At 37.6% G+C, this 24,632-nt stretch overlaps 1 protein-coding gene across 4 annotated transcripts in view; it reads left to right on the forward strand.

Moving 5' to 3' along the window:
* Window positions 1–24,632, forward strand: part of VWF (von Willebrand factor) — a 152,230-nt gene that overhangs the window by 108,170 nt on the left and 19,428 nt on the right. For 3 of the 4 annotated variants that reach the window (XM_052690523.1, XM_052690522.1, XM_052690521.1), the window contains exons 35-44: window positions 3,024–3,244; window positions 4,199–4,391; window positions 5,017–5,361; window positions 9,674–9,879; window positions 14,085–14,187; window positions 14,296–14,370; window positions 14,873–14,977; window positions 15,449–15,654; window positions 16,971–17,120; window positions 22,672–22,782. In XM_052690523.1, the coding sequence (XP_052546483.1) occupies window positions 3,024–3,244; window positions 4,199–4,391; window positions 5,017–5,361; window positions 9,674–9,879; window positions 14,085–14,187; window positions 14,296–14,370; window positions 14,873–14,977; window positions 15,449–15,654; window positions 16,971–17,120; window positions 22,672–22,782 (1,715 nt within the window). Of the gene's footprint in view, window positions 1–3,023; window positions 3,245–4,198; window positions 4,392–5,016; window positions 5,362–9,673; window positions 9,880–14,084; window positions 14,188–14,295; window positions 14,371–14,872; window positions 14,978–15,448; window positions 15,655–16,970; window positions 17,121–21,232; window positions 22,391–22,671; window positions 22,783–24,632 lie in introns of those variants that run through there. The other variant, XM_052690524.1, reaches the window with a different exon arrangement.

Raw genomic sequence — 24,632 nt, forward strand, 5'->3', positions numbered from 1 at the left:
AAGGAAATTCTCTTGCAAAAATACCTGATGTATCTGTATCTGATCCCTGGAATATTGGCAAATGCTTTTGCAAAGAAGTATTAGGAAATCCATTTTTATTATGTCATAAAAGCAAACAGAAAGAATTAGGAACAGGAGTTACACCATAAAGTTGCTTCCTTGTTGAACTAGTTCAAAATATTACAGCAACATGATGTGCAATGTGTGATTCACATCTTTTAGGTATTCGTGGAATGTGTTTAAAAGGAACAAGGAATTCATACATTTTGTGCCATAGAATACTTATGAGAAATTTAAAAGGATTCCCATTATCCCTATAATTATTTTTAGATGTTCAAGAATAAAAAAATGTTGAGAAATCTTTTTTATTGCTAACTTGTTTACTTGTTTTACTACTGTTTATAATAGAATATTTATAAGTTCAGAGCTGTTTTTCCTAGGAAATTGTCATAGTTTTGGCTGGGATATAATTAATTTTCTCCAGAGGGGTTTATATGTTTCTGTGCTTTGGGTTTAGGGTGAAAACAGTGGTGGCAACAGCAATGTTTTTAATTACAATAGAGCAGTGCTTATACGGAGCAAAGGATTTTTCAGCTTTTTGTACTGCCCCATCATTGAGTAGGAAGAGGGTAGAATGCTCAAGAAGCTGGGAGGATACATAACTACAACAGCTGAACCAGTCTGGACAAAAGAATATCACATGGTATCATACTCAGCAATAAAAGCTGGGTTCAAGAAGGAGGAAGGGGGAGGGCATCTGGAATGATGATGTTTGTGTTCCCAAAAAAATATTATGAATGATGCGCACCTAGCATGGGGCACTAAGATTTCAAGATGATAACAGATTTATCTAATTGTAGTATGGAGTTGCTAGACCAAATTTATAAATGTTATAGATGTTCAGATCATAATTTTTAGGCTCCTGTGGTTATCATGGGGCTTTCTTGCCTTCTTGTATATTAGAGTCCTGGGTTTATTAGTGGCTGCTTTTGGTTCTACCCTTTGCTTTGCTCTTTACCATCTTGCTTTGCTGTGCCTGTGAACATTTTTACAACAGCTGCCAGCATCAACCTGGGCTGGCAGATGGATAAGGCATTGTTGCCATCTCTGTGCTGCTCTTCTGGGTGGGCTGGAACTCCAGACTGAACTTGAGTCAGAGGACGCTGACCTATGGATAAGTCCACATCGAGCATGTACACCCTAAAGCATCTGTGACCACAGATAGATTCATTCCAGAGCAAGCACATCTTGAAGCATCTGTGGCCAGGGAATAGTCTGTGTTACAGCAGGTACATCTTGCAGTGTCCGTGTCCATGTCCATTGATAAGGCCGTGCCAGAATACCTCAAAACATTGGTATTTGTGGATAAAACCAAGAATAGAAGGTGTCTGAAGGGACATCTGGAGGGATCACTGAGGGGACTGTGACCAATGGAAAAGGCCATGCCAAAGCAGGTACACCTCGAAGTGTCAATAGGTAAATTCTTGCTGCAGCAGGGCATATCACTGAACAGACGATGGCTCATTAATAAATAAAGTCTTTGCCCCTGGCCAGACCAGGGGCAAGGGTAGGAATTGTGATATTATGATCTGTAGCCTGGTCCAAAGGAGCTGGAGGTAGACATTATGATGGATATAATGTTAAATGTTTGTAAGTCATGATCTGAGTTGCACATTATAGGAAGTCCTATAGCAGGAACCACTTGAACCAACAGAGAAAGAGCCTCACAACAAGCAGTATAAGTGCAGCAGTGACCTGACCTTCGCTGGCTTTGATTTCCTGTAATGCCAAAGAACATCACCTTTCCTACCCCAGATGACCTTCATTATAGATAGAAGCTAAATTACGGACTTAAAGAACTAAGTGGATATTTTATTGACTTAGCCCATAGATTATGGGAAAGATATCTGTGTATTAAGTGAAGAGTCATGATTAATGAGGATGTACTGGCAATGACCAAGGTGCTATAGAATCACTTTCAGAGTGATGATATCTGTCTTCCAAAGAAAGTACTACATGTGATGAGCCCTGGAAGGGGCTGAACACTTTCATGCTGGTGGAAAGTAGTGAATGAATTCCTTGTCTTGCTTTGCTTGTACATATGGCTTTTTTCTTTATGTAGTAAACTGTCTTTATATATCAGCCCATGAGTTGTCTCATTTTTACCTTTTCAGTTGTCTCCCTATCCTTCCTGAGGAGAGTGAGCAAGCAGCTGAGTGGTTCTTGGCCTTCTGTTGGGATTAAACAACAACAGAAATCAAGTTTGAAGGTCAAGGAACACAAAACAGATTGCTCTCAGCTGACAAACTCAACTTTATGAGTTTATGAGTTTAATACCACTGTTAACAGTGGTAACATTTTCCTACATACTTAGTAGTGACTACTTTTCATGCCCTTGTAGTCTTTAAGCAACAGAACTGAGTTTTAATCATCCTTTTGTTTGGGTCTCGTTTAGGTACTCATGGTATTATAATCTTTATTCTTCACTCTGTGAAGAAAGATGGTGTTTCTAACCTAATATCTACAAGCACTAACCCATCAGTTGGCCATTAGGTGATTCTGTGTGCAATATTTCTCCTCTCTTTTCCTCTGTTTTCCATCTGAAAAAAACACACGCATATATATATATACATCCTTTTGAATCCTTTTATGACATGTTTTTTAAAATGAAATAGTACTATGTTTGAAACAACCAATTTACTGAATAAAATGCTATGTCATAACAATGACACAATTAAATTAGTCAAATATGATTGCAGCCTTTCTGAAAATAGGAGATGCATTTTCCTTGCATTTAATTTTCAAATTAAATTTATTAGCAGATCGCATTCAATGTGAGGGAGCTTCATTCTATTTTTGTATTACTAATTTGTGTGGGTGATATTTTATAAATAATTTATTATAGATTAATAGCTATTATGATTAAGTGATTTATTAAATTTACATGCATATAATGACTGCGAAGAAATAGTCTAATTTGAAAGAAAGTGCGTGTTTACATGTCGTTATTTATTGATTTACAGGCGTCTGTATGGGAAGTTCATCTCGACATATTGTCACTTTTGATGGGCTTAATTTTAAGCTCACCAGCAATTGCTCCTACACCTTGTTTCAGGATATACAACATGATGTTGAAGTTCTTCTCCATGAAGGACCGTGCAGAGCTATACCAAAGATGAACTGTATGGATGCTATTGAAGTGAAACATCGTGGTGTATCCATTCAGCTCTTCAGTAATATGACAGTAAGCAAAAGATAATTAAGTCATGTGTGCATTATCTGCTCATGCTGTGGAGTTTTAGGTTAGGAGGAGAGATTTGTTTCCTCTATCCAGTTTCTGCTCCCCTTGCAACCTGTTCTTAGTTGTCTAAGCAAATGCCTCATTTAAACTTCCTAATGTATTCTACATTCACATAATAAACCTGTCATTGTTTCTCCTGTTGTTTTCCCCACTGTGCTGGAGTGACTGTTTTCCAGATACTTCTGCAGGAAAGGCAGGAATTAGGACATACTATATTCTGATTTTCCTTTGTTGGTAGAGGTCCTCTATGCAATGTTATCAATTAGTGAGTGGGAGAGCAGTCCTATTTTTTAAAACCTACACAAGTTTGTGGCTACCTGAAGAGCTAAGGAGTCAGATCTGACCTTGCTTGCTGGTGGATACCAGTCTCAGAAGAAAGACCAGCTATGAGTTACGTATTGCATTTCTTTTATAGGTAATTCAAATACTGTATTCAGTATTCAAATTATGTATGAAACATTTGCAGCCTCTGAGTTCCTCAGACGTACTGGTCGACTAACTTGAAAAGGTGATCTCATCTAACTCATGCAGTAAAACAGGATTGACAAAAAAAACTTTGAATCAGTCTGGTATGGTATTGGATAGCCTTGATTTTCACCAGTGTTACAACAGTGCTCAGGGTCAGCATTTTAGCTTCATGGCATGAGGACACTGTATCTGTTGTGCTGTAGGAATGCACTCATATGGAAAAATGCTGAAGAAGTTGTTCATGTAATGCACAAAATGTAAGACAAGTAATTCTGTGCATCTGAATCTTAGATTCAGTGGAAAGTTTCAGCATGCAAAATTAACTCTTACAACCAGATTCAGTTGAAATGTGATTCAACTATGATTAGGTTGGACTGATCTTAACTGCTTGTCACAATTGATATGATCATTTTGCTTTTTTAAAAACAGGTGACTGTTAATGGTGAAAGCATTCATATTCCCTACTCTAGCAGTTTGTTTGAAGTCACTGTCTATGGAGCAATAATGCACAAAATCAAGTTCTCCCATCTTCGCCATAATCTCACATTTACTCCAAGAAATAATGAATTTATTCTTAAACTTAATCCGAAGAGCTTTTCTCCAGAAACTCAAGGGCTTTGTGGTAAGTTAGAAAGTTAGTGACTTTAACAGCTTGCTACTCAGATTTGAACTATTATTAATGCTGAAATTTGTGCAGTCCTGAGCCTTACAAGCTCTCTCATCTAGGCAGTCCACTGTTGGCACACTGTTAATCTGTATTGTTTTTTCTACTATGACTATTAGTGTAATAGCTCATTGACTCCCAATAAGACCTTAAAAAGATCAAGACTAGACATCTGTCATATTTTACTTTTATTTTACATCATCTGTTCCACTTTTTTTTTTTAATGAGGTTTTAAATATAGCTTTTTGTGTATATGCAAGAGCACACTGTGATGTGAGTCCCATCCTGTGTTTGAAGGGCAGGTGAAGGGCTTGTGGAGAATATTTCTGGGAGAGTTAATTCTGGGGTGTCTTCTACAACAGGTTAGATATCTATGGCATAATCTGTGCCTGCTGTATTACAGAAACAAAAAATCAGGATCATTACAATTACTCAACTGCTGTAACTAATATCATTGATTCATCTTCCCCTTGGAGTTTACTGAGCAGCCCCAGCAAGCTCAGTCCTCAGCCTGTTTTCTCTAGGTTTGTTTTACTGCTGACTATACTCAGACTGTTTCTTTTCCTTTTACTCACTCTCCTAGGAGTGTGTGACCAGAACCATGCCAATGACTTCATGCTACGTGATGGCACGGTTACTGCTAACAGTGATTCATTTATTAAAGAATGGTCAGTGAAAGAGCAGGGGAAGGACTGTGAAATCCAGAGAGAAGATGACGAGTGCTCTGAGCATGCCACCAGTCATTGCCACCTTCTGCTCTCTGACCAGTTTTCAGCATGCCACAGGATAATACCCCCAGACATGTTCTATGAGGCCTGTGAAGAGAGCAGCTGCTATGAGGAAGAAGCCTGTGAAATGATAACTTCTTATGCTCACATCTGCAGAGAAAATGGGATCTGCATAGACTGGAGAACACCTGAGTTGTGTCGTAAGAGGTTTTCCATATACTAAAACTGGTACAGAAACTGCCTGATTCAGTGTAGTATTACTTTTTGAATATCATGTAATGAGGCAGATCAAGTTTCCGTGTGTAAGTGGTATTAAAGATCCGTAGCTGGCTCATCATCTACTAAGTTGCATATTATGGAAAAAGTGTCTCTTAGTAACATGCTAACTAATGAATGCAGGGCATTTATGCAAGGCTGGACGAATAACCTATGAAAAAAATGCAGCCATGTGATAGTATCTGACTTCGCGGCCACTGAACTGTCAAGGGGTCGTGTTGAATTGCCCTCATTCTGCCAGTTACTTGCAGACGTAATTGATTTGGTACAGACATTACGGGATCTGAGCAAGACAGGCAGGAAGGCTAATAATCTGTGCTGGTGGAATTTCTTCCCGGCCTGTAATCTTTTTTTTTTGTGTGTGCCAATTGCACAAAATCAGACTTTTCTGAATTTTGTTTATGCATATATTTGTATGAGCAAAGGCTTTCAGTTGATTTTTAAGCTCCCACTGTACTTAAAAAAAATGGGGAAATTGCTATGAACTGTGGTGTTCTATTTCCAAATTATGCTATCTACACTGCCCAAGCTATTTTTAAGTTATTTTGCAAATCTCGTTCTACCTCTCTCTGTGGTTTTTTTTACTTCCTTATTGAAGGTGAAGAGTTTAAGTGTTACGAGAAAACAGTATAACAGGATGCTGGCCTTGCAAATGCCCAGAGCCTAATGGAGGTGCTAGTGTTAAACTCATCCAGTTGTTTTGTATACTAAAACTTCTCAAAATTCTTATAGACCTAAGAAATTCTGCCCTGTTTTCTGTTTTTTTTATTTTCTTTTCTTTCTTTTCTTTCCTGAAAGCCCTGTTATGAAAGATCTGCCAAAAACCCTGTACATTAAATGACTTTTGAGGCAGCATATTCTATGCTCACAGAATTATGCTTTTATCTGCAGCAATTATTACAGGCATTTAGATATTCACTTGCAGCATTTTTGGAATTTAAGGGACCTGCATATTTGTCTAGAGAGAGAGACATTTTCCCTCCCAGCAAGTCCAGCATACACTGTCTTCATATCCCAGCTGTTTTTTGCATCTGATTTTTGTAGGTACATGTAGTCTTTTTTTTTTTTTTTTTTGGCCTTGTTTCCCTTCCTTTTTTTCACAGATGTTTTTTACTTCGGAATTAGAAAGCTAGCACCTTGAACGCCTGATACCACAAAATCTCAGTACATATTGTAGTTTGGTTTGAGGTCAGATTGAGGAAATTATGGAATATATTGTCAAGAATGTGAAATTGGCCCGTACATCCAGTTAATTTCTCTATTATCTTTCTAGAATAGGTTATTGATCAACATGTTACTGTTTCATACTGGTTCTTTTAAGAAACTAAACTCTGTTTGAAGTATTGACCTAGAAAAGAGCAGTAGAATATTGCCTGTAATTTTCCAAATTTAGTCCTATGTAAGATTTTACAAATTGTGATGTCCAAGTACTTTAGTAACTCTGTAATCTTCAAATTTGCATCTTTCTTGTACAGCATACACCAGGATAGCCAAAGAGTTGCCAATTTTAATCCTACTTATGTAAAGAACTTGTTAGTGGCCTAAGAATAGTATCATCTTTTTACTTCAAGCAGGTGCATGTGTGCAGCTGCCAAAAATAAAATTGCTAATTACAAGGATGTTGTACAGGGTACATTGATGATTGAACAGTGCAACCTAAACTCTCAAACATTGCATGTTTAATAAAAATGGCATGGTTCTGGAGAAGCTTGGTTTATTTCTCTTTCAGCTTCCAGAAAATCCCTGTCATTTTTGTAGACTCTAGATTTTTCACTATGGACTTGTAATTGGTTTATTTTATTCTGTTGAGCTTGAACTTTCTGTAGAGCCTCACAGATTATTTGACCTCTGTGAAGGAATATCTACTAGGAATGGCTACTGTAATTCAAAGACAAAATAGTTATGTCTCTTTGAAATGTGATTTCATAGGTTTATAGAAAACTGGTGACTTTTCACAGTTTTTTTTTTTTTTTTTTTTTAACTGTTCTTTCCCTGTTTGAAGAAAGAAATCATGTTTTAATGGAATCAGCTCAGAATACAGTATAGAAGCATGATCATAATATCCTCACATCCTCCAGTCTTGTTTTTTTTTTTTTTTTTTTACACACAAACAAGAAACACTGAAATAACTAGCTGGAGGAAGTGGCTTGTTGAAAAACAGTTTTATGAGGTTGTCAGTGGGGAATACTTAATTCCTCCTCACTTTACGTGTCTATAGCAGAATTTTCCATACAAAATACACAGCAACATGCGAGTCATGCAGGATCTGGCCAGATTTCTGGAACAAAAGCACAGTAATGTCTGAGGTGGCCTTCTACAACCATCTGGTTATTACTGTGCCATTAGGATGAAAGAATGTTTACAAATGATTTTCCAGATATTGATGATGTTTATCCCATGTCTTGACACTACTTACACGCACTGTACTCCCATGTGCCCCAAGGCTAGGAGTCAGTTCAGAACAGGGGCACTCAAGAACTAGCTTTATTTATTTGCAAAACACAGCTACATGCTACATTGCATGAACTATGTTAGAGGCTATATAGCACTGACACTAGTTTTGCTTTTGAGCTGTCCAGATTCTACACTGATGAGTATCAACATTAAACTTTAAAATAAATTAACCTGATTTTGTGCAGAGGTTTATTAGTTTTGCTCTAGGGTTACTGGTAGGTAATCAAGATGAAAGCCTGAGTGTTGACACAAATAAATATGTAGATGGTGTGCTATTCTAACAGGTGCTATGGATGTACTTTGATATGTACTCATCAGACCTGAAGTGAGACTATTGCAGGCAGCATCCATCACTGCTTATACTCGATATAAGGATATATTTTTCTTACCATAAGTATAGTGAAGTCCTGGAACAGATTACATAGAGAGGTGGTGTATGCCCCATCCCTGAAGATATTTAAGGATGGGGCTCTGATCTAGCTGTAGATGTCCCTGTTCATTGCAGAGGCATTGGAATATATGATCTTTAAAGGTCGCTTCCAACACAAACAATTCTATAATTCTTACTGCAGTTGCCTTGTTTGCAGAATTTTTTGGAATCTTTTTTTTTTTTTTATATGCAGAATAATTTTTGTAGCTAGTACTACCAGTTTTTAAGCAGGCATTTTTGCCTATTTTACACGAACAAACTTCTTATATTTTATGCAGAATTCAACCAAAACCTTTAGTAAAGGGATTGATCCCTTCAACAACTGTGATTTCCAAGTTCCTCTGTGAATGCTGGACTGTGGTGCCTGGTAAAGTACAATCATATACTCCAACACACCAGAAATAATTGAATTTAGCATTTTTTGAAACAAAAAATCTTTTTTTTTTTTTTTTTTTGCTTTAGCTAAGAGATGTACATGTATATACAGTGTATCTGAAGAATGCTTGCTGAGTTGGGAGCTCAGGCCTTTGTTCAGTAATTTTATTTCAGCATTTTTTGGTAGAGGAGTTTAAAAAAGATTTTATAAATATTTGGAAAGCAACAAACTAGAAAATAAGAAACGTTTCTTAATTGGAAATGTAGAGAAAAATAAAGCAGACAAGAATGTACGCAGTATGCAAGCAGTACCCATGTGTTTCTCAAATTGCTATCAATTAGCTTAGTTTTATGATTTTGATGAATTAACTCTTCTGAAGTCATCAGCAAAATTTTTATGAATTGGCTTCAGTAAGAGGAGTGCAACTTTCCTTCATTTAGGGCAGTTCAGTTCATAAGATGCAGGTATCCAACAGATTCGGTGTTGTAGTACCAAACATTTCTGTTCATTAGCTTTCTTTACTTGCTTGGGACACTACTGCTGATCAAGTTGTCAAAATCTCTTTATTCAGTGCTGTTGCCTGTCCTGGTTATGTCCTAACCCTGAGCTGTTATCAGTGCTTCTCTAATGCATGTAAAATGGTCTGAATTCTTATGTCTATTATCCCGTGTTGAAAACAAAATTACACAAGATGTTCAGCTCATGCAAACTGTTGTATCATTATTGGTGTAAGTTGTGCTATGTTGATTCATGCAGTCTAAAATAGTGGCTTCATGATTTTTCTGTGGGCTGCAACTTAAGCATGTGCCTTTAAACACTTTATACTGCAGGTTCTGTTATTCCAAAAATGTGTTTTCAAAGATGTTAATGGCTGCAGAGGATATTGGCTTTAAAAAATCTCAACAGAATTCTAAAGAAAGTGGGAGTAGGAAATCTGCATTTTAGATCTCTAAGAAATTTTTTTTATCTTCCCCAGCAATGAAGTGTCCTGCATATTTGATATACGATCACTGTCACAAAGCTTGCATAAAGATCTGTGAGAATAGTACCAGTCTCAGTGTCTGCAAAGATTATCCCACAGAGGGCTGCTTCTGTCCAAATGGGCAGGTGGTTTTCAATGACAGCTGTGTTGGTGAAGAAGTTTGCACACAATGCATCAGTGAAGATGGCACGCACCATCAGGTAACCGTATACTTCGCATGTTGCCTTCACAAGTGGTTGTGGTTTGTATTTTGCAAGTAAATCTGTCCTCTAAGCCTAACTACTTTTCCCTTCGGACAATTTATTTACTAGCTCTGCTCATCATAATTAGACAGCTAATTATAATCAGCCCCATTAGCTTTCCCAGTGTGAAATTAGCTGGTACAGATATAAAACTCACAGCTGGGACTGTACACATCCAGAAACACATCTATATGGAGGGAGGGCTACAGGGAAGAGAGGAGGAATAGCATAAGCCAGCTTCTAGCAAGATGAACTCTTCATTCAGCAGGTTTTTTCCAATAATGACAGTTAAATCATTAGTCCAGAACACTTGCTTATCATGCATAGTATTGTTTTTGTAAAGCTTACTGAAATATTTTCAGTGCCTGGTATAGAGCCATCAGATCAGACTAAGATGACTTAAAGTCCTATTAGCCTACCACCTTTTTTTTTTTTTTTTTTTTTTTTTTTTTTTTTTTTTTTTTTGTAATTTGACATGTGTAGATGAGGATCATTCTTCTGAAGAAACTAATCATTTTAATTTTCACAGAAAATCCACTTTCCTCAGCTAAGTCAGACCTCAGAATGGAATGAGTGCTATGAGTGCTGAGTGCCACACTGCAGTGAAAGACTGTTAATTTCTCTTGCTGTATCATGCAAGTGGGTGCACAAGCACCTGCCTACATCCCTGCTGGGAGTATGATGCTCTTCCTATTCACCCACAGCTACTCCACTCAGAGTTTTCATCAGAATCAGCCAGGTTAAATATTAAATCTTCAGGTTTTTTTATGGGACTTTAAGAAGGCCTTAGTTTTAGTATTTTATGGATTATACATTCTTGCAATTTTATCACTATCTCTTATCACGCTCACCGAGCATACTGTTGAAGACATTTGTTTTTGCTAGATTTTCTGTATGTAGAAGTCTCTGCGTGTGTGTTTATAGTCTATTTCCTCTTGGAAAATATGTTAAGGCACACACAAAATGAAGATGTGATCCAAGCAAGCCAGCATAGCTTCACCTGAAAATGTGCCTGACCAATTGGGTGGCCTTCTACAATTCAGTGAGGTCACTGGTGGACCAATGAAGGTCAAATGAAGTTGTCTATGTAGAATTCTGCAAAGCCTTTGACATAGTCCCACTTGATTCTGAATTATTTCTGAATTGGAGAGATATGAATTTGAAGGGTAGACTCTTTAATGGATAAGAAATTAGTGAGAAAGTCACAGCCAGAGGATTGTAGTGAATGGCTCCAAACTTAGGTAGAAGCTGGTGATAATCAGTGTCCCCCGGGGGTCCATGCTAGGACAAGTGCACTTTAACATCTTTATCAGTGACATAGACAGTGGGATTGAGTGAAAAAAATTTAGACATTGGGAATATGTTCTTTACTTAGTGAGTGGTGAGGCACTGGAACAGATTGCCTGAAGAAGTTAGGGATGCCCATCCTTGGAGGCATTCAAACCCAGGTTGGGTGTAGCCCTGCACAACTAATCTAGTGGTTGGAAATACTGTCCTTAAAGGGAAGGTTGAAACTAGATGGCCTTTGAAGTTCCTTTCAACCTAAGCCATTCAATGAGTTTATGTTTTGTGTAACAGCCTTTTATAGGTGCTGGGGCACTGATAAACAGTGCACTTAGTGAAAGATACCATGCAGGCATCCCTGTGCTGGTCAGGACATCTGTGCATTGGGAAATCCAGTTGTGCCTGCCCAGCTCTGTGCCTCAGTATCAACTGCTGGTGCTGTTGCAGCACAGCCTTGGAGTGAGCATTTCCAAAACAGAGATTCTGAGGCTTTCCACCTCACAGACAAGGGACCTAAAAGCCTTACACTTCTAAAGGCCTTAGACACTAATTTTGTCAGCAAAGGGAAGACTGATTTTTTTTATTCCACAATTGTGTTATCCAAATGATATTTTCCAAAATAAAAAGTATGTTTTAATTCTTTTTTTTTTTTTTTTTTTCTTTCTCAAGGATTCAACATGTAGCTTGTATTAGCTTTTATTTTAAAATTACAGTATCTCCGTACACGTAGCTGTAATCATGGTAGGTCTGTTGTGAATCTTTCTCTTATATACAATATATTTGTATCTGTGTACTGCAAATAAAGCTGGTAAAAATTGAAGAAAATTTTTTTGTTTGTTTGTTTGTTTTGGTAATAAGAGGAAATACAATTCATCGTATTATTTCTGTTGAAGGAAAAAAATAATAGCTCTCAGTGTATATTTCAACCTACCCTAAACATAGATCAATTGTTCCACTAAGACTGTGAACTTTTCTTTAATATTATGATTCTCTGTGAAATTGTTATTACAAATATAGATTAAAATCTTTGTGGCTATATACTTTAAGCCCCAAAATCCTCAGGCAGTTAGGTGTATTTTCCGTTTAAATAATTGTTTCAAGCTCTTATGGAGAAAAGCTCAGAGCATGTTTTGAGAATAATGACTGTGGTGATATCTGCTTGTTTATGTACAAGTTCTGAAATTCATATGAGTTGTTGCATACCCCTTAATGGGGTCTTAACTCTCCAAACCTCTAGTCTGTACCTGGATTTAGCTTCAGCTACTGTGTGGAAAAGGAGGATTAGCTCTCAGCTTTTTGCATCTCTACCATTGCAGGACTAACCATGTGAGCAACATCTCAGGCAGCGAAACCATTGTTAGGTTATGATCTTCTTAGTCCCTTTCTTTTCCCCTGATGTTCTTTTCCTCTGTTCATTTCTCTATCCAGAATAGTGCTTGGGCTCATGGGATTCTCAGTACCAATACCCAGTAAGAGCTCTACTACCACCATGCTATCTCTTGTCATCTCATCTAGTATAAGAAAGAGACTCATTGACGTTGAGAAAATTGAGGCTGATGAAAACGTTAGAGTACAAGTAGTGATTTTTCAGTCATGAAATATCCAAATGCTTTTCACATTATCATCTGTAAATGTAGACTTTCTCTGTCAGCTGCCTTCTCAGGGCTTTCTAACTTGTCCATTGAAATCTATGGCAGAATAGATCTTTCAGCAAAAGATCTTTTCTAGCAGACATCAACGCATGCTTTCCTTGACTAAAATAGATTTCTTATGCATTAATTAACTCTATGCAATTCAGTTCCTAAGCTTAGGAAAATCTCCAGTCGTCTTGTTCTGGCATGCCTCCTCTTATCTTGCCATGCTTTCAACCTTTGAAGGTAAAATATCATTTCACTTGTCTTTACAGATTCCTGTAATTGCTTAAATCACATAGATATTGCTAGGTACAGATGACAGTATGTTTCCTTTCTTTATTACTGAGGGTTTCAGCAAGCTGGTTTTTTAAAATGCACTTTGGAGTTGTCTGGATGACGCCTTTTTCCTTAACGGCATCCTAGCTGATTCTCCATGTTATCACCCAGAACCCTGATTGAGTGTACAAAGTAACTTTATTGTCCTGTAGCCCATCTTTTCATTCATGCCTACCTATTGTCATAGGTTTTAAATGTAGGTAACCCTTTATAAATCTCTACATCTTTAAAATCAATGATTTCCTCTCTCTAATGAGAGAGACCTGTAGTTGAATAATTATATACTTCACTGGTAGTTTCTTAATATGCTTATTACCTGCTGGTGGTCATTACCGGAGTGATTCTTTTGGGTTTGGACTTGCTATATAATGTTTTTCCAGCCTGCAAATAAATGGGAAATCAGGTGGTGAGACACCACAGATTCTTAATCAAAAATATATACTGTTTATTTCTTTATATATAAGTACAAATAATTTGGGAAAGAAGCCACTTCGTGTATTTCCAAAAAATATCATTTCTTCTATTATTATCACTGAACACCCACCATGGCATGTAGTTCCATGAGTCCACGGTTAGTTTCACAACAGCTTAAGTTTGCATTTATAACATCTGAGAATTTTTTATGCATAAAAAAATAGTAATTGCTCATCTCATCCACACATTCTTTACATGTTTAGCTAAACTTGTACAGTACGATTATTTCAGAATTATGCACCTCCTCAGTTTCCTACTGTTAGCAGAGCAACCAACTAAATCCTCATGCAGTCTTCTGGTTTTCCTCATTAATTTTGCTCATCCTTATCCATTCCCATTGCTAATATACTAGTATAATAGCGATCATAATATTACAATTCATTCTAACAATCAATTTTTTGTTTGGTTGAGTTTTTTAATTTTTTTTTCCTGCAGCACATGGAAATATGGATTCCCTCCAGTGAGCCTTGCAAGATCTGCACATGCCTTGACAACAGAGAAGTAAACTGCACTCTTCGACCTTGCACTACTATCAAAAGTAAGTTAGTTTAGCTCTGAGTACAATTGATCTCAAACAGATTTTTGTTAACTTAGTGCTTTAGTTCTTATCTAAACTTAATTTATGGATGTTTCATTCTCACTCCAGCTGTGCAGTGTGGCCCCTGTGAAGTTCCTCGTCTGCGCAGGGACCCTAACCAGTGCTGCCCTGTGTATGAGTGTGGTAGGTTCTCATAAGCTGTTGGAATTTTCTTGGCACGTGTTTTTACTTGATCATTCAAAACTATACAACACAGTGTTTTTTTAAACCACTGAATTATCATCTATGTGGAAAAAAAAAAGGCCTGAGGAAACTTCAAACTCGACTTTGCCCTTCTATAAGAGACGAAGAAAGGAAATAAGATAAGCTTCTTTTTTTTTTTTTTCCTAAGTGACATCAGAAATTTTTTTTTTCAAGTATGCATTTCTTTGTGATCTGTATTTTTTTTTTTTTTTAACACGAAGTGTGTTAGAACTTCAGTCCTCATAACACAAACTTGAACTGTTCCCTAAGCTATTTTTGAAAATGATCACCAACCTGCTGAACACTAAATTGCATCAGATTTTAGGATAGCAATGGAGTGTAGGGAACAAGCATAATGGGAATGTACCTGAATGCATATAGCTTCTCTAGAAGATTTACTAGTCAGGCATGTTTTTAAAATACTATCAATTTCTCTTCTCAGTCTGTGATCTAGTTTCTTGTGATTTGCCTCCTGTCCCTGACTGTGAGTTTGGCCTACAGCTTGCTCTGACCAATCCTGGAGAATGCAGACCAAATTATACATGTGGTAAGATGTAGATATATATTTAGCACTGAATAAAGTTGGAGCACTGCATTTAAATAACACTGACAGTGACATTTATTCACAGCATTTTCCCTGTGGAAAGTTTTATTTGGGAGCCATTGGCCATGTAATGATTTCACGGACTTAGAAAAAAGTTGCTGTTGACACTTTCAAAAGTGTACTCACATTTGAATTAAGGAAATTGTGAACACCATATATGTGCTCTGAAATTTGTGTATACTTTGTAAATCTTTTTGTATTTATGAGAAGATACATATATGTTTGGCAAGATAGGACTTTCTTCTGAATCTACAGTACAATCTCTGACCTGGGTCTTCTATATTTGTTTTATTTATTATTATTTTAAGGAGATGTATAATAATTTGCAATAGCAATTAGTGCCTTACTCTCTAAGAACTGTCCTCTTCATTTGCAATGATCTGAAATTGTATTTGCTTAATCTTTCTTTGCTAGCTTGTAACAGAGAAGTGTGTAGTTTAGTTCAAAGACCTTTCTGCCCATCCCATCGGGAGCTGATTGTTAAGAAGACAGAGTGCTGTGACAAATATGAGTGTGCCTGCAACTGCAGTAACTCAACAATGACCTGTCCTCTTGGGTATTTATCCAGATCTCTCACCAATGACTGTGGCTGTATATCTACTACTTGTGTTCCAGACATGGTAAGGAAGGTGAACTAGAAATCCATGGATGAGATTATCTTTTATGTGTGAGGTGAAGGCACCGAAGGCAGTGGGTAGATAGATACAAACAAAACCCCAAACAGACTACTGGAATGTGATACACAGGCATTTTTCATTTGTATGTGTGAGAAGAACGCACACTTGGAATCTACTGTAATTGTTTATTACAGTAATTTTATTCTGATGTAATCACTTCGTTTTTGTGACTATGAGAAATTCAAATGATAATACATGCTCGTATATATTTATACATATATATAAAATCCACAAATATAATATATATAAATGTTATATCCATATATATATGTACTAAATCCGTATATACTATTATGACATTTTAGAGGTCTTCTTGAAATTTTTGGTTTGTTTCTGCATAACAGGTATGTACTTTTGTTTCAGTACAATTACTGTATTTTAGAATTTTATCTTTTCAATCAGATACTGACTTTATGTACATATTTACATCACCACAGGCCCAGTTTCTGTTCTTTGATTACCTTTGTATGGGAGGCATTGTATCTTATGGGAACTATATTGCTAATTTCTTTTTATTTTTCTAAATTAGTATGTGTCTTGGTTAAAGTTATACTCATTCAAATACTTTTTTTCCCTAATGCTGCCAATCATTTATTAAGTTATTATGTTATATTAATATTTAAGATAAGGTTGCTTAGAAGGGAGATTTCAGGGCAGTGAAACCTGTTCACTGGAGCAACCTTACATACCAGCTTAACATAGGGTTAGAGTGTCTTGCAGCTCAGGAGAAGTAGGCTTTATTTTCTGCTCATACATAGTTCAGCACCTTACATAAGTCATTTTGTTCCTTCTTTAATCAATTTCTATGTCTATAAAATTAACAGACATATCTCTTTGATAGTACACTGTAAAATTGTAGCAAAAAGATGAGATAGCTGTCAGAAGTTTTGTGTGTGGGGGGTGGGGTGGAGGGGGAAGGGGGGCATCTTCTACAGGATTCATTGTTTATCATTTCTAAATATTGGGTCCCATTATAATTCCAGTGAAACCTAGTCAGGCCTTGAATTGAGTTTTTATTTGACTCTGAATGCAAACAAAAAACTCCAATTCATTCATTATAAAACAGCAGCTTTGGCTGTTTATGTTCCTTTCCTCAACAGAATGATCTAAGTTTTGAGATTTGTAGCATATCTAGTGGGTTTAAAATATGGCATAGAACTTATGGTAGGTTTCATGTGTTAATGAACAGCCTTTTAGAACTAAGTGTACCTTTACAACAGCAATGTGTTCTTTTATGTATGAATTGTTACATTCAACAGGTTTGTGTGCACAATAACATTGTCTACCCCATCGGGAAAACCTGGAAAAATGGTTGCAAGGAATGTTCTTGCACTAGTATGAGAGATGATATTACAGGATTTCAGATGATGGAATGTCATGACAGAATATGTAACACATTCTGCTCTCGGGTGAGTAACATTTAAATCAGTGCACTACACTGATAGAGTACTGATGGGAATTGAAGTGCTTTTAAACCTGTGAGCTTAGAGAAACTAAAAAAAAATAGGAAGTGTAGCAATGAATTATCTTGGAAACAGAACCTAGGAGTGTCCAAGTCTTACTGACTTTATTTTAGGGTTATTGCTTCAGGATCAGATTCTGCTGGCAAGAAAATCGGAATTAACCTAATTTTATCTTTTAGGTATTCAACTGCACCCTGATGTGTCTATATTTTACTTCACTTGCACAATAAGTGTTCACAATGCCCAAAGTTTGAGATGACTTAATTATAAGTGTAGTTCATTTTTTAAGGAGAATATTTTAGATCTGTCTATTGTTAAGCTCTGTCAATTATAGCAGTAGTAACAGACATGCTTTTGCCTTTGTTGTGCTCAGACATCTGCCACATGCCTTAAAATGATGTGAGCTATTTTTGAAAGCCCTCAAAATTATGAGTTGCTTTGTTATATTGATATAACTGGTTAATCAGGAGGAGATTCAGTAAACAAATTTGGCAGAGGAATTCTAGAAGAGTCAAAGGAATTGGTTAGAAGCCAGCAATACTTGCCAGTGTCATAGATTATGAAACGTTGGCCCTGACATGGTTGGTGCAAAGAAAAGTTCAAAATGTTTTTCATATTGCCTTTAAATACCCAATTTGTATCCTTAATATTCCACACCTTTAAATAATGTGGAGAATAAGGAATTAAAAAAGCACTGTAAAATTTAACATGATGTCTTAGAGTGATATTTAACATCTTTTGTCCATAATTCATGAGCATTTCCATGTTTTTGCTTCATGGGGTTAGCATGTAAGGGGACAGACAGTGAAGACAGTGGCACTATACAGCTCAGGTATGCATAAAATGCAATAATAGAATAAAATCAGTAATAGAAGTGGCTGCCTAGCCACACAGTGACAACCTACACCCCTTACCCACTGACATCTGGTCAGAAGAATAGTTAAGCTATGAATACTGGACACCACCACAAATACATCTTGCCTCGTTCTATAATATTTTTCAGAATATATGGAAATTAATTAAGATTGTTCTTGATGGCAGTGGCTGATTTCATTCAGGTCATATTTGACCTGAAGAAGCTCCTTCCAACTTGATGATCAAGTGTTTACAATCTGTAAGTTCACCAAGGGTGTGCGGGATCCATGTGAATTGGCAAGGACTGGGACATGTGAGATGCAGAGTATTCTCTGTAAATCTTTTTCTGACCCAGAAAAGGTGATTTAAAAAACTTCTTTTCCTAAGTGCAGAAGCAAAGATGAGCTAGCTAATGCTATGCAAAAGTTCAAGTTGTTTTTAAAATCTTGATTTTGGACTATATGGAAAATTTGATGAGTTGACCAAGCAGCAGGTGTTCCAGTTGTGAGTTGATATTCAAACTACTTGCTGCTTTCTGTTATTAATTCCATTGCCAGTTTTAAGGCTGTGAAATGTCGTCGTTGTCCATATCTTCTGACTTATGTGAAAATAGCTTACAGATTTTTACTTATGAATTAAAAAAAATCTAACCCACAAACAAACAAACATACTCTAAAAACAGCAATAAAAAATGCATAACAACATAATACATAACAATCCATCATTGTGATGAATGAATGGTGCTGCTGTTATCCTGAGTATGACCAAATTAAATGCAAGTCTGATCTGTTCTTTTAGCACATACAGAAACACTATAGAAGGAGGTGCTTAGATTAACAGTGAATATAGCCTTCTCATTTGCAAACAAGATGTGGTTTTGCTTTAATATGTATTTGTAGTCCTGTCACTTTTTCTACTGTCTCCTATCATTCTCACAAAATATTGATAAAGCAAGTAGGTAATTGTCATAATTATTGCATCTGTCATTAGGAGAAGTGATATCTGTACATTGCTATTCTCCTGGAGCATTTTAGATAAACTTTTCTCTTGAGAACATCAAAATACAATGGCTGCTGATAAGTGGTGTCCCCAGGGCTCTGTGCTAGGACCAGTGCTCTTTAACATCTTTAATTTTTTTTAAACTGAAAGAGAGTAAATTTTTCACTGAGAAGGTAGAGAGGTGCTGGAATCAACTGCCCAAAGATGTTGGGGTTGCCCCATTGCTGAAGATGTTCAAGGCCAGGTTGGATACAGCCCTGGACAACATGAGTTAGTGCCTGATATAGTAGTTGGCAACTCTGCTCATGGCAAGGGAATTGTTGGAACAAGGTGATGTTTGAGATCCCTTCCAACCCAAGCCGATCTATGATTCTGTGTGGTTCTATGAACGTTTGTACCCTATCTGCAAAGACATAGTGAATGATGGTTGTAATAGACTATGAAATTGTTGGCTTTAATGTCCAATATTTCAAGATGATATTTACCTTTGAAGGAGCATACTTTGACTTCTACATGCAAAACACGGAAGTAAATTGCTTAATAGTGTGTATATTAAGGAGGTCAAATAAACTAATTTCAAAGGAAGACTGTGGTTTGAGGATTAAAGATATTTAGGATTCTATTTAAAAACTGTGACAGTCTTGGTGGGAAGTATTTTCAAACATACTGCTTGCATTTTCAAGCATAATTTATTACGGAAGTTAGCAGGGGATACTTTAATGTTCTAGACACTTTTAAATAGAGAATTAAGTTCTCACCTGGTGAAAAGGATCTTATCTCCAGGGAAATCTCTAGAATTGTGCTGATTCATCACCACTGAAGATTTTGCATTCAGCATTTAAAGTTCATTTGTATCTATCCTATTATGTCTTTTGCTCTTTTCCTTCTCTTTCGTTCCTCTGGTTCTCTCTAGGGACTCTCATCTCAAAGTGTAAAATTGAAATACTGGAGTCTTCGTAAAAATGCTGTGTGTTAAGAGATACTTTCTATCATTTATTTCCTATTTTGTGGTCCAGAAGGCAGCTGACAGAGTTCTGACCAAAACCTTAGTATCCATAAAAAGATTAATTGTGCGTCCTGAGCAACACTGGAATGAAAGCAGAAAATGCCCATGTAAGCCAAGTCATAGTCTGTGTAGATCCTTCCTGCAGTTTTGAGTGGGCAATGAGACCACAGTGTGCATTCTCTGAAGGCTACAGAACTAATCTGCAAGTCCCAGTTCAAAAGCAGGCAAAATTCCACAATTCCACTCCTCACACAGAATGATGCCTTAATCTCTGCAATTAGATGTGATAAAACAGCCTGATCTAGCGGCAGAGCTGAGCACTTGTCAGGTTCTTTGAAGCAGCTGAGTATTATCACTGATGGGTTGAGTCAGCCAGAGGCATGTGATTCAAATGCTGCCTTGGGAGTTGTTCAGGAACTGGGAGCTGTGACCTTTCATGTTTCTTCCACTGAGGAGTCCTCAGATTCCCTACAGCAGGTTCCCTACAGCAGGTTGCACAGGTAGGCATCCAGGCAGGTCTTGAACATCTCCAGAGGAGACTCCACGACCTCCCTGGGCATCCTGTTCCAGTGCTCCTTCACCCTCACTGTAAAGAAGTTCTCGTGCACATTTGTGCGGAACTTCCAATGCTGCAGTTTCCGTCCATTTCCCCTTGTCCTGTCACCATTCACCACTGAAAAGAGTCCAGCCTTGCCATTCTGCCCCCCACACCTTAGATACGTATAGACCTGGATCAGGTCCCCTCTCAGTCTTCTTTTCTCAAGGCTGAACAGACCCAGTTCACTCAGCCTTTCTTCATAAGAGAGATGCTCCAGGCCCTTCACCATCTTTGCGGCCCTCCGCTGCATTCTTTCCAAGAGATCCTTGTCTTTTTTGTACTGGGGAGCCCAGAACTGGACACAGTACTCCAGATGAGGTCTTACAAGGGCAGAGTAGAGGGAGAGGATCACCTCCCTCGACCTACTGGCCACGCTCTTTTTAATGCACCCCAGGATGCCATTGGCCCTCTTGGCCACAAGGGCACACTGCTGGCTCATGGCCAACCTGTCGTCCACCAGGACACCCAGGTCCCTCTCCGCAGAGCTCCCCTCCAGCAGCTCATTCCCCAACCTGTTCTGGTGCATGGAATTATTCCTCCCCAGATGCAAGACTCTACACTTGCTTTTGTTAAACCTCATCTGGTTTTTTTTTTGCTCAGCTCTCCAGCCTGTCCAGGTCTTGCTGAATGGCAGCACAGCCTTCAGGCGTGTCAGCCAATCCTCCCAACTTCGTATCATCAGCAAACTTGCTGAGGGTGGCCATTATCCCCTCGTCAAAGTCATTGATGAAGATGTTGAACAAGACCGGACCCAGCACCGACCCCTGAGGAACACCGCTGGTTACAGGCCTCCAACCGGACTCCGCACCACCAACAACAACCCTCTGTGCTCTGCCAGTCAGCCAGTTCTCAACCCACCTCATTGTCCACTCATCTATCCCACACTTCCTCAGCTTTGTTACAAGGATGTTGTGGGGGACAGTATCAAATGCCTTGCTGAAATCAAGGTAGACTACATCCACTGCTCTCTCCCCATCCACCCAGCCAGTGACAACATCATAGAAGGCTACCAGGTTGGTCAAGCATGACCTCCCACTGATGAACCCGTGCTGACTACTCCTGATAACCTCCTTTCCTTCCAGTTGCCTGGAGATGACATCCAGTACAAGCAGTTCCATCACCTTTCCAGGGACAGAGGTGAGGCTGACTGGTCTATAAAATGCTCAACAGCAAAACATTACCCGCAAATCTACTTCAAACTCTGATCCTATTACAGAAGAAAGGTAGTGCTTGGGAATACTTAAGTAATTTCAGCTCAAAGTTGTTGACCACAATTGGAATGATTCTTATTTTCTTTGACACTTTTCCCATGAACTCTATTTTCACTGTAAGAACATTTTCACATCTGTATGGAAATCAGCGTTATTATATTTTGCCCCCTGGAGGCTGTCTAGTTCCTAAATATTAAGTATATTTTTTTCTAATTAGAATAATGTTCCTTGCTTAATTTCACTGGCATACTCCCATCTTTGAATACTTGGCTAGTGGTTCAAGAGATGAAATGATGCAATGCTCAGTCAGAATTGATCCTCAGACTTCATATCTGACCTACCCCTTCCCTCTGCTTCAGCGTGTTAAAAACCAATGCACTCAGACCTCAGACTGAATTCTAACCTTGAAGTCTCAGAGCTGGAGAAGTGTGGGTGTTAATTCATGCCCAAAATGCCACCAGAACAATTCTCATCTTGTATTTTCTTTTGTAAAATATTATTGGTATATTTATATATGTATACAAATAAAGACTTTTAAAACAAATAATTCTCACTTTTTTTTGGTATCATTTATGTGTAAAAGCGCATGTTTTCATGTAGTGATTCTCAAACAGATTTTTCTTCTTCCAAACTGGATTATTTGTATTCATATACAGTTTTCTGAGTGGTGAATTTCTTATTTGTAGTATCAGTGTATAGCCTTACAGTTCTGCTTTTAAAATACTTTCCTTAAAATGTTGCTAACATCAAGCCTTCAGCTCTGTGTTTTAATTTTTTCTTCTAATTTTCTCTTCTTTGATCAGCCAATGTTTTTCTTTTCTCCCTCAGGGATATAACTATATTGTTCAAGACGGGGAGTGCTGTGGGCGCTGCCAGAAAACTGCCTGTGAAGAGCAACCGTTCTGGTCTCGGGGTGATGCAGATCCTCATTTATATGAGGTGAGATGATAACTGGGAGGACTTCTCCTCTCCTAAAACAAGTTCCCTGGCATTATTTTGTATTCCACAGAAGGAAACAAAGTCATTTTTCTTGTAAGGTTGGCAACGCTGAAAGCCAGTGGGTACTGGGCTTGTTACTTACTCAATTCCCTTAACAAGCAAACCCTCCCACCATCTCATTTCAGGCTCTAAGGAAGAAATCTTTTTTTTTTTTTTTTTATAGAAAATTCATAATTTCACAAATGATAGTTAAAAAGAATTTTAATGAAAAAATTTCTCTGGCTGTAGAAAATCTGTTTATCTTAATAATGGTGGATGGTGTGTACATTGGATATTTAGCTGCCTGAACTCTATGGTTCTGTTCAAATACTATGTCCCATTTTATGTGAGTTGAAATATCAGAATATCAGGAACTGAATGTGGATAGAAATATTAACTGCATCTGTCTATTGAAGGTGAAGGCTGAATGTCAGGTCTGACTGTGGTTGTCTAGGCACTTCTTTGTTCAAAATAACAGCTTACTTTCAGCAGTGTCTCTTCCTTTAGTATTTATTTGTGTCCTTTCCAAAAAGACCAAAAATGGGAAATAAATACATGCAACTAGCCATTCAGAATATTCTGCAGAAAATCTATCACTCTGGATAACTAGGCCAATATTTTCTCTCTTTTTTCTCTTCATTTATGTTTAAATTCCTTCAGTTTATTCAGTTTATTCTGTCCCTAATCCAACTAACTGGCCTTGGCAAACCTTTGCCATCCCTTGTAGCATTAAATTACTTAATCTTACACAGAAATTTGGATTTGGTGAAGAAAGGCATGAACAGTAATTTAAAAGGTCTGAAAATAAAAGACCTTCTCCCCTTGTTTTTTTTCCCTCTTATTCATTATAGCATGTTTGCACTTACAGTTACATATCACTTTCATATATTTGGTATTCACTTTTAAATTACCTATTTTACAAAAGCAGTTTACTTCTGTCCTTTTCAAAATGTAAATGTATCATTTTACTGCCTGTTTCTTCCCTGATTTCACCAAAGACATTTCATAATCTGGATCAGTATTATTCTCTGCTTCATAAATCAAGCCCTCAGAAGACCTTTTTTTTTCTACATCCTGCTGTGTATTACTGGGTTCTGTTGTGTTAGTGGAATTACAGATACTTATACTCTGTTATCTTGTTCTTGCTATGTACTCTTTCATCTCCTCTGTTGTCAGCAAGGAATGAACTGTCTAACAAACAGGAGGAAGAATATTCAGGAACTTTCTGAGCAGTGATGTTTGACTACTTGGAGGGGTCTGATTCTCACAGAATGGCTTGACTTGAAAGTGATCTTAAAGGTCACCTACTTCCAACCTCTCACATCACTTTTCTTGAAGTGAAATTAAAAGTGGAAGCATGCTGCCTCAAAGCAGTAATCAACTCTGCATGGCACTGAACTAGGGAGCATTTTCTTTCTAGCCTGCGTTGATATCTCTTCCCATTTACCTGCTTTATCTAACTCATGGATGACAATAACCAGCAGGAGACATCAACAAGATATAGTCTCTCCTATATTTGCAAGTGTTTCTCCTCAATGATTTATTGCCAAAGCCTGTTTTGGACCTTAGTGAAGCTGGTTTGCAGTAGGTTCCAGTGGAAAGATGGCCAGCTTGGCTGCTGAGTAGTGCAACACAACCAGCTACCAGGAATAAATGTAAACTTAAATCGATGTAAACACGCATTTTCTTCTTTGAACGTTATTTCCCTGCCTCTTTCATTTCCTTACCTTAAAAACCAAGCAGAAAACTATTTTGTAAACATATCGTCTCAGTATGGGCTTGCGAAGAGATTTTGAGTGACAGGTTGTTCC

The sequence above is a fragment of the Tympanuchus pallidicinctus genome, unplaced genomic scaffold (genome assembly GCF_026119805.1).
Source record: "Tympanuchus pallidicinctus isolate F22 unplaced genomic scaffold, pur_lepc_1.0 scaffold27, whole genome shotgun sequence".
NCBI lineage: Eukaryota > Metazoa > Chordata > Aves > Galliformes > Phasianidae > Tympanuchus > Tympanuchus pallidicinctus.